A 9,924-nucleotide genomic window follows, 5' to 3' on the forward strand; every position below is an offset into this window, starting at 1 on the left:
TTTGTAAAATTGCAATGAAACCCACTCTTACTTTGAGGAAAAGTTGTTAGTTTAAGCAAATATAGTAAAATTGTATTGTAGTTTTATCAAATAGAGTTGCAACTCAATGCCTTAAGCCACAGTGCGATACTTTCTGAGTGCCTGGTACCACATAGTTGACTTCGGTGTATGTTACACTGGTGCATTCATCTTGAAATTGGCAGGAAACAGCCATATACTCAAAGAATGTGATAAATTTATCAGATATTTTCCTTAAAAAAACAAAACAAAAACAAACTTGGAGTTAAAGAGGACCAGAGGCAAATAATAAAAGCAATAACAAACCACAACGATGCAATAATTGAAAGGTTAGAACTCTGGACAGAGACATTTCCATGGAAAGTATATTGAAGAGAGACCTGGGCACTCTATGTGGGTCCCTGATATCTCAGACGGAAAGTCACCAGCATATGTTCAAGTGTCTTGGGTAGAGCAACTTAGGTAAAGACAGAGACAGATTTAACCTCATGAAGCTTCAGTGGGAGGGTCATCTTCAGGGTTCTTTTGCCTGAACTTTTACAAGGCTCCATTACACTCTTTCAGGGAGGTGTGGAGGAACCCACTGCTCCAGGTGTGCTGCTGTAGCCTGGGAGTCAATCATTTGCCCTTGAAGTAGTTCTGGGGCAGTGGGTGGATCCTGAAAACTTCCCACAGTACCTCTAGACCCTAGAATCCACCTGATGAACCTCAGAACTTCAAGGAGTTTTGACTTTAAGAAGAAGGATTAGAACCAAGACATTACTCTGCTACCTAATATATCACTAAAACCGAAAGTACACTGTCATCTGTAGCTGATTCACACACAAGTCCACAACTCTAGGGCCAGCAGATTAGGATGGGAAGATAAAGCAGGGACACCAGGCTGAGATAAGCATAATCCCAGGATTGAAGCACCAACTGAGAAGAAACGACACAGGATGTCATAGACGTGGCATTACTAATAAACAGCAATGTTGAAAAGAAATTTTCTGTGTCATCAAAAATAAATTAAGCATTTTTTGATTCATAATTTTGAAAGAAAAACTGAAATATAATCTATTCTTTCTGCAGAAAATCATGTTGACAAAATCATTGTCATATGTAAAAGTGATCAAAGTCTATGCAGCCAATAAATATAGAGGAAATGTTACAGATGATGGTGATGATTATGATGATATCAGATTATTGTCTCGATTTTGTGATATCTGTGGTTTTTGTCATCTTATATGTTTGTATTTGCTAATATTATTTTATTCTAAATTGGCATTTATATTTATATCTACTATTATGTTCATAATGTTGTATTCTTTTTCTTAAAGAAGTGCCCTCAAATTACAAACTTCAAGATTCATGTAACCTAGATCCCCTCTAGTAAGAAAGCTGGGACAGAAGCATGTACCAAAAGTAGGGAGAAAAATATAGGATCTGCCATTGACCTTGGAAACACTCAAAGAACATTTAAAATTTTGAGGCATTGTGGAATCGTAGACCCCAGGATGTTTTGCACATATAAATGTATTGCACAAAGGCCATGAATTAAGTTCATTTTGAAAAAATCTGATATGATCGAACTAAGAAGTAGAATATCCACAAGTCGTCCAATGGGATAGAAGAAAATCTTGACAGTCTTGTCCTTCTCTCTACCACTGTCGCTTCTTTCATCACCTCATATCAATAGCATCTCCTGCTTTGATTTTCTTCACATGTGTTCATATTGGTCTCTTCTTGAGTTAGAATAATTTCATTTTTCTAATGACTAAATTTTTACAACATATTTGTTCAGGATTATGCCCACTTCTAATCATCTCTGTGAATCTCTTTGGCTTACTCTTATAAGAGCCTTTTAGACTGGACATAGGAAGCAATGCTAATAGTAAGTAATAGATGTAAAATGATATTAGAGTGTGAATCGATGGTTTGATGTAGGGGCAATGTTTAGAAGGTTCCTCATCAAGACCAGATTTCTGCTTCTCAGCCACTGACACAAAAGATGACTGCATTGTAATCCCCACCCTGGGAAGAAAGCATGCTTCAGCCAAAGCTGAGCACATGTACACGCACATGTTTTCATGACCAGAAAAGTCAGAGGGGCTTCCCTGGCCATGATGGTGTAGGCATTAATTACACCCTGTCATAGCATTTGTAACATAGATATACTTCACTGACATAGGGCTATAAAAACAAAATGAGTGAACCCATAAATATAAGATGAAGAGAGGTAGTTAATTCCAATTGTAAAAAAAGGATTAGTGAGTTACATGTATGCAAATGAAGGACTCCAAATTTTGAAAAGATGGCATTGTAAAATGCCACACCCATTGTTGAGAGTATATAAATGCCTCACCTGAGGAGTAAGATATCCAAACAGAGAATCTTCTCACTGTCACTCAGCTGAATTCACATCTCCTGCCAACATGTCCTACAGCTGCTGCTCTAGAAACTTCTCCTCCAGCTCCTTTGGGGGATACCTGCGCTCCCCAAGCTCCTTCTGTGGCTCTTCCTGCCCCAGCAACCTGGTCTACCGCACTAACCCCTGCTCTCCTAGCACCTGCCAGCTGAGCTCCGCCCCCTCCAGTGGCTGTCAGGAGACCTGCTGTGAGCCCACCAGCTGCCAGACATCCTGTGTGGTGTCCAGACCTTGCCAGACGTCCTGCGACCGCCCAAGGACCTCCACGCTCTGCACTCCCTGCCAGACGACTTGCTCTGGGTCTGTGGGCATTGGGTCCAGCAGCTGCCGTTCCCTGGGCTATGGAACCAGAAGCGGCTACTCACTGGGTTGTAGATCCCAGGGCTTCAGATCACTGGGAGTCTGTGGTTTCCCTTCTCTGGGCTGTGGATCCAGATTCTGGCACCCAACCTACTTGGCTTCTAGGAGCTGCCAGTCTTCTTGTTACAGACCAACTTGTGGATCTGGCTTCTTTTGATCACCTTATTAAAATTTAATCTTGTTGTCCATTCTCACCAATGCCTCTACTTATAAGCTTATTATCTCCATAACCTACAGGAACAATTATCTTCTTATTCTTAGATTATCAAATCCTCACCTTGTCTCTGGCCCCAAATACTGGCTGACAGACTTTTTTGAAAAATTCTATAATTAACGTACTAACTGAAAATAAAATCTAAAGTCTGCATTCTTCCAAAATTGTATGAAAAGCCAAATCATTATAACCTAATAAATGTATTGGTTCTGATAACTAGCTATGTTTATTGTTGTTAGTTTTTATTCACTGGGTTTTTTATTTTGATAGATAATGGAGATATTATGAAAAGATCAATATGCACCTGGAAATAGATTTTTGAAATCCTACAAAATTGGGGATTTGAATTTTGAGGAACCTCAGATATTTTTCTTACTCAAACTACAAGTAGTGGAAGACAATTATTTAAGTATATAGACTTTTATGAATTGAAATCTCAGATTCAGGAATTAAATTGATTCCCTCACAAGATGTGGGAATGCCAACAAGCATAAAGTAGCAGACTAATTGATAGTTATATAAGAAATGCAGAGAATAAAAATAATATTTACATTTATATGGCTAGGCTTATACATGAAAGAAAAATTAAATAGAAGACAAATGAAAATGATTATGTATGAATTTTAAGTAACTTTGCCTGAAGTCACCCACCATTTCTTAGTAAAAGTGATAAACACCTGATCTCACTGAGGAGTATTCAATATGATCTCATCTACATATGTGTAATGAGCAATACCATAAAATTTGAGTGAAGAATCTAAAATCATCAGGATGATTTCCACCTTGGTTTTTACTCATGTTTCAAACTAAAAGATAATTAGTATTTGATACCACCAGGAGTGATGATTTAAAGTGTATCTCAAAAAAAAAAAAAAAAAAAAAACGGGGAAACATTACTTCTCTTTTTCATGATAATATTCTCTGTTTTCTCAGGCAAAGTAGTTTCAGGAATAGCAAAGTGCAAAGATAGACAGATTTTGATAAGAACCTAAAACCGAGAACAAAAAGAGTTAACATATGTTCAACAAATGCCGCTAAGCCTTATTTCTTTAGGCTATACAATAGCCCTTAGAGAAAGATACCTGTTATAAATTTGTTACACTGAATGTAAGAAAAGGGAGACACAGAAGGAATAAGGAACTAATAAGGAATACCTGCCCCATGGCATCTTAAAAGGTGAAGTTTATTTAGAATTGCAAAGACATAGGAGTATTAGAAGGGGCAAAAGGGAAATCTGGGAAGATGAAATAAAATAAGCAGAGTGGAAAAGACTGAAAATTATTTTTATATTCAAGGAATGACTGGAAATTTGGTTAACTTAACAATTGAAGGAGATTTTATATGGTGTGACAATGACAAACATGGTTAAAAACTTGATGAGTAACTGTCCCTCCATCATTTAGAAGTGTTACATTTTATTTGTTTTAGGGGTATTATATTTTAAGTCACAATAATTCTTGTTTCCACCACCTTCCATCCAAACTATTAAAATAGTTTTGTGGGATGCCTGGGTGGCATAGTCGGTTAAGCCTCCGACTCCTGGCTTTGGCTCAGATCATGATCTCAGGGTCATGAGATCAAGCTCCAGGTTGGGCTCCACACTTAGCTTTGAGTCAGCTTAAGACTCTCTCTCCCTCTGCCCCTCCCCCCCCCAATTTTCTCTCTCTCTCTCTCAAATAAATACATAAATCTTAAAAATAAAATAAAATAAAATAAAATAAAATAGTTTGTGATTGGATACTCTTACTCCTATTTCTTACCTATCTAACCACTCTTTCATATATTATAAGACAAACCTTTCATCTAAGGATGAGTTATGAATTTTAAGCTTATTCCTAAGGGGGAATAAGATAAAAATTGATATACTTACAAATGAAAAAATTATTTGGAGCTAATATTTTTTGTCTAGAAAATTTAGACAAAGAAAATACATGTGAAAATGTCCAGAAATTTCCAAGGCCAAAATGTCAGGGAGGTTTTAACAATAACAACAACAAAGTCGCAGAATTCATGACTACTTCTCTATTAGGGATATTGTTGAATGCAAAAGGGAGGCTGTTGAGACTCATGAGCTCAGGTAACCAAAATCGAAAATTAGAAATTTCCCATGATTTTGACCAAAATTGCAACTCTGAACAGCACCTTAGGACTAGGCTGAACCTTAAATATTTACCCCTTTCTATGAACTGAAATTAATTTCTCACTCATTTCAATGCTTGATTAGATTAGCATGGTACACAAACTGGAGTAGCCACTCTGGAAAACAGTATGGAGAGTCCTCAAAAAACTAAACATAAAACCGACTCTTAAGAATAGAGAACCTAAACTGAGTATTACTAGAGGGGATGTGGCAAAGGAATGGGTTAAAAAGGTGATGGGGATTAAGAAGTGCACTTGTTGTGATAAGCACCTGATTTTGTATGGAAATGTTGAATCACTGTAATGTACACCAGAAACTAGTATCACACTATATGTTAACTAATTTGAATTTAAATAAAAACTTCAAACTACAAAAGAATTTAGCATGGTATAGAGGTGACCTTAAATTATTTCTTTACCTGGATAAATACAAATTATAAATGCAGGCATAGACTTAGACATATAATTGTGGATATAGTTTTATGCAAATATAGATGAGTATATCGATGATATACATAGATAGATGATGTAGATATAGAACGTCTAATACCCTAGGGAAATTTATCAGACTTCAAAAAGTTAAGAAATGACTGAATCCAAAATATTACAGATAGTAGAATTCACTTCAGGAAATAAAAAGATAAATTTACAATTTTAAGAGAGAAGGAAACATATTAAAAGAACCAAGTAGAGAGGTGCCTGGGTGGCTCAGTCAGTTGGGTCCAACTCTTGATTTGGGGTCAGATCATGATCTCAGGGTCATGAGATCAAGACCCACGTCAGGCTCCACGCTGGGTGTGGAGCCTACTTAAGATTCTTCTTCTCCCTCTGCCCTTCCCCCTCCACCTGCTCATGCTCTCTCTAAAAAAATAAAAAATTAAAAGAGCCAAATAGAAATTCTAAAATTGAAAAATTCAATAAGTTAAATGCAGAATTATTGAATGGATTGAAAAGAAATTAGACATAGCTGGAGAGGCCACTAGAGATTGTTTTGGAGAACATATTTAAACTAACAAATTAAGAGAATACGTTGTAGTCAAACTGATGAACAAAAAAGAAGAGAAAAATTCAAAGCAACCAAAGGGAAAGAAAATTCAAGTTACCTTCAAAAAAGCAACAGTAAGATTGACAGCTGAATTCTAAACAGAAAAAGTAAAGTAGGAAGACAATTAAATATCCTCAAATTTCTTAAGAAAGAAAGCCTTAGAGTACTTGACTAATGAGTATTTGTTTCAAAAATGAAGGAGAGGGGCTCCTGGATGGCTCAGTTAAGCTTCTGTCTCTTGATTTTGGCTTAGGTCATGATCTCAAGGTCGTGGGATCAAGCCCAGAGTCGGGCTCTGTACTGGGCGTGGAGACTGCTTGAGATTCTCTCTCTCTCTTCCTCTGCTCTCATCGCCACTCTCTCTCTCTCATTCAAAAAAAAAAAAAAAAAAAAAGGAGAAATGTAGACATTTTCAGACAATCAAATGTGTTACTAGCCTTCCAACACTAAATATATAATAAAAGTTATATAGTTAGATACACAATAATCCCAGAACATACAAAAAAGATGTAAGAAGAAACAAAGAGTAAACAAAAAAGTGTATATATAAATTATATATATACATATATATCAAATTACATATATATATTATACATGGTAAATTTAAGCAAATTTTGACCATAAAAACATGGAGGCAAATATATATCAATATACATAAGCATACATGAAATTACAATACAGAAAATCCTAACATAGTAGTACATGAATTGGGGTAAGGATAGATGGCCTTAAGATTTCTGACATTCTTACACTGGACCAGAAATAGTAGAAGTATTCATTTCTATTAGCAAGTCAACAAAGCATGCTGTGAACTCTAAAACAGCAGTATCCAATAGAACTTTCTCTGTTGCTGAAAATATTTTTATCTGAATTGTCCAATATAGGAAAATTCCCTCAGCCACATGTATCTATCGTGCACATGCAATGTGGCTAATAGGACTGTGGAACAAAATTTTAACTTAACTTAATTTTAAATTATATAAGTTGAACTTGATATATGTGGCCAGTGGCTACTCTGTTGGGTGGTGTGGCATTGGGGTACCCTCTGAATGACTGACAAAATCATGGATATCATCCTGGAAGCCTGACAGAATGATTGTTAAAAAATATCTTGTATTACCTCTAATAACATGATGCTTTTCATCATATCATACAACAAACTTTGCAGTTAGTAAAACGGAAGTAGCATTTTTTGTTCGTTTCTTTTGTCTGATGTATCTTTTTACTTTCTCCCTTATATTTAAGAAAATCTATTTTAAGTAGAAAATAGTTTTGATTTCTAGTCCTGTCTGATATTCTAAGTCTTCAATAAGGATTATTCAGTCTATTATATTTAATTTAATTATTGATACTTTCAGATTTCTACTTACACATTTACTATGTCTAGTAGTAAACTTTCACACTCTTGCGAGGGGTAATAAAATCATAAAAGCTACAATTTTACCCTTTTAGGTTATTATCATTTCACAGTTTTTAATTTTTTTAGTAAGTTTTCAAGAGGTCTTAATGATCATTCTCAATTACTATTTATTTCTACCTATTTATTAAGAACCACAAACACTTCATTAGTGTCATGCATAATGAGCGCTTAGACAATTCCTTTATATTTCAACCTTTATCGCCTCCTGCAATTATAACTTCCCCTCTGAGGTAATTGTCTTCCTTCCTGGAGAAAACACTTCAGTATTCGTTTTAGCCTAGGTGTGCCTGACGTGGGGACCTCTATAAAAGACAATATTTGGATATTTTACAATGGAAAAATAATCTTGAAGAACTGAAGTGGGGAAAAAGTGTTTTTATAATGCAGGAAACAATTATATGAAAGAATCTAAAGCTAAAAACGACCAGAAGGTCCTGCGTGATAAGAGTTGTTCTGGAAGAGCTGGATCACTGGACACGTTGTGACATATGTTGTGGATACAGGTGACAAAAGGGACAATGTATATATGAAAAGCCATAAACTATATTGATCCAGAACCCATTTTTATTGGAACTTCACACAGATGGAAGGATCCATAGTGTCACTGGTTATCTTCCCTCACCTCAAGAGTATTTGACTCTTTGGAAATTTCGCATAAATTGGTACCCACTGAGACTCTTTTTCAAATTAGTCTTGCTTAGTCATTTTGCCTTTAAACATCTGTCCTGATTTATTTCTGTGACCCACCGTGTTTCTCAATCAATTTATATTATCTATTTTCCCTTTCCATTGGATTTGAGAAGCAATATATAATATAATGTAAAATGTGAAAACTAATTTTAGGGGATGAAATAAGTCTACAGAAAGAAAATCATTGGTGACAGATAGGGTGCCTCTATTCCACTGAGCTAGAAAAAAAAGTGACTTAATCTCAATCCCTGTCTTTAGATCTCAGCATTCCCCAGCCAATGTCGGGCAAAGGCGCAATGAGTCTCAGGCAAGGAGAAGAGTAGGGGCTTCTCTGGCCCTGATTAGCTGGCATTAATGACATACAGTCATAGCATTTCTGACTTTGGAATAGTTCGTTGGCTTGGTGCTATAACAACATGATGAATTCTCCTATAAATATGAGATGGAAGGAATCACCTGCAATTACAGAAAATATCATTGAATTACACATATGGAAATGAGAGATTCCAAGTGTGGGAAAGGCTATTGTAAAAAAGGCCACACCCATAGCTGAGAGTATATAAACACCCCAGTCCAGGAAGTGACATTCAAACAGAGAATCTTCTCACTGTCACTCAGCTGAATTCACATCTCCTGCCAACATGTCCTACAGTTGCTGCTCTGGAAACTTCTCCTCCCGCTCCCTTGGGGGCTACCTGCGCTACCCAGCCTCCTCCTGTGGCTTTTCCTGCCCCAGCAACCTGGTCTACCGCACTGACCTCCGCTCTCCCAGCACCTGCCAGCTGAGCTCTGCTCCCTCCAGTGGCTGTCAGGAGACCTGCTGTGAGCCCACCAGCTGCCAGACATCCTGTGTGGTGTCCAGACCTTGCCAGACGTCCTGCGACCGCCCAAGGACCTCCACGCTCTGCACTCCCTGCCAGACGACTTGCTCTGGGTCTGTGGGCATTGGGTCCAGCAGCTACCGTTCCCTGGGCTATGGACCCAGAAGCGGCTACTCCCTGGGCTGTGGATCCCGGGGCTTCAGATCGCTGGGTTATGGAGTCTGTGGCTTCCCTTCTCTGCGCTATGGATCCAGATTCTGCCGCCCCACCTACTTCGTCTCCAGAAGCTGCCAGTCATCATGTTACAGACCAACCTGTGGATCTGGCTTCTAGACATCAACTTGTTGAGGGTCCAGACCTTTTGAGCAGTGTATCTAACCTCTAAACAGAGAGTTTATCATATTCATGACCTTTGGAAAAACTCTCCAGTCACCTTTATTCCAGCCACAAAGTGCTGGCCCAAAAACTGTCTCTAACATATACTGAACTTAATGATTAATTTTATTGGATGACTTTATAGAATTAGTGGAATTAATTAAATTGTGAGATTAATTAATGGAATTTATGTTAATAAACATGAAATAATGTTAATGAATTAATGGGATTCTCGTTCATACTTTTTTTCACAATGAAAAATGAATATAATGCAATAAACTCATTTATTCTGGCTTCCAAATATTCTGCTAATTTAATTGTTAGTTTTAATTGGGTAATTTTTTTTCTTTTTTCTTTTTCTTTTTTTTTTTTGAGGGGGATATTCAAGTTAATGTTCACTATGTCTCTGGGAACAAACTTCGGAAATCTAATACA

The 9,924-nt window shown here is 36.9% G+C and overlaps 2 protein-coding genes across 2 annotated transcripts; both read left to right on the top strand.

Annotated features, from left to right (window-relative positions):
* The first annotated feature begins 2,393 nt into the window (after positions 1–2,393).
* On the top strand, positions 2,394–3,171 carry LOC113255936 (keratin-associated protein 13-1-like). Its single transcript, XM_026499644.3, has one exon. The coding sequence runs from the start codon at positions 2,433–2,435 to the stop codon at positions 2,940–2,942; it is 510 nt and encodes a 169-aa protein (XP_026355429.2). The 5' UTR covers positions 2,394–2,432; the 3' UTR covers positions 2,943–3,171.
* A 5,712-nt stretch (positions 3,172–8,883) lies between these two features.
* On the top strand, positions 8,884–9,662 carry LOC113255925 (keratin-associated protein 13-1-like). The gene has a single exon (XM_044384462.2). The coding sequence runs from the start codon at positions 8,935–8,937 to the stop codon at positions 9,445–9,447; it is 513 nt and encodes a 170-aa protein (XP_044240397.1). The 5' UTR covers positions 8,884–8,934; the 3' UTR covers positions 9,448–9,662.
* Positions 9,663–9,924: the final 262 nt, after the last annotated feature.

Source organism: Ursus arctos, unplaced genomic scaffold (genome assembly GCF_023065955.2).
Source record: "Ursus arctos isolate Adak ecotype North America unplaced genomic scaffold, UrsArc2.0 scaffold_4, whole genome shotgun sequence".
In the NCBI taxonomy this organism is placed as follows: Eukaryota; Metazoa; Chordata; class Mammalia; order Carnivora; family Ursidae; genus Ursus; species Ursus arctos.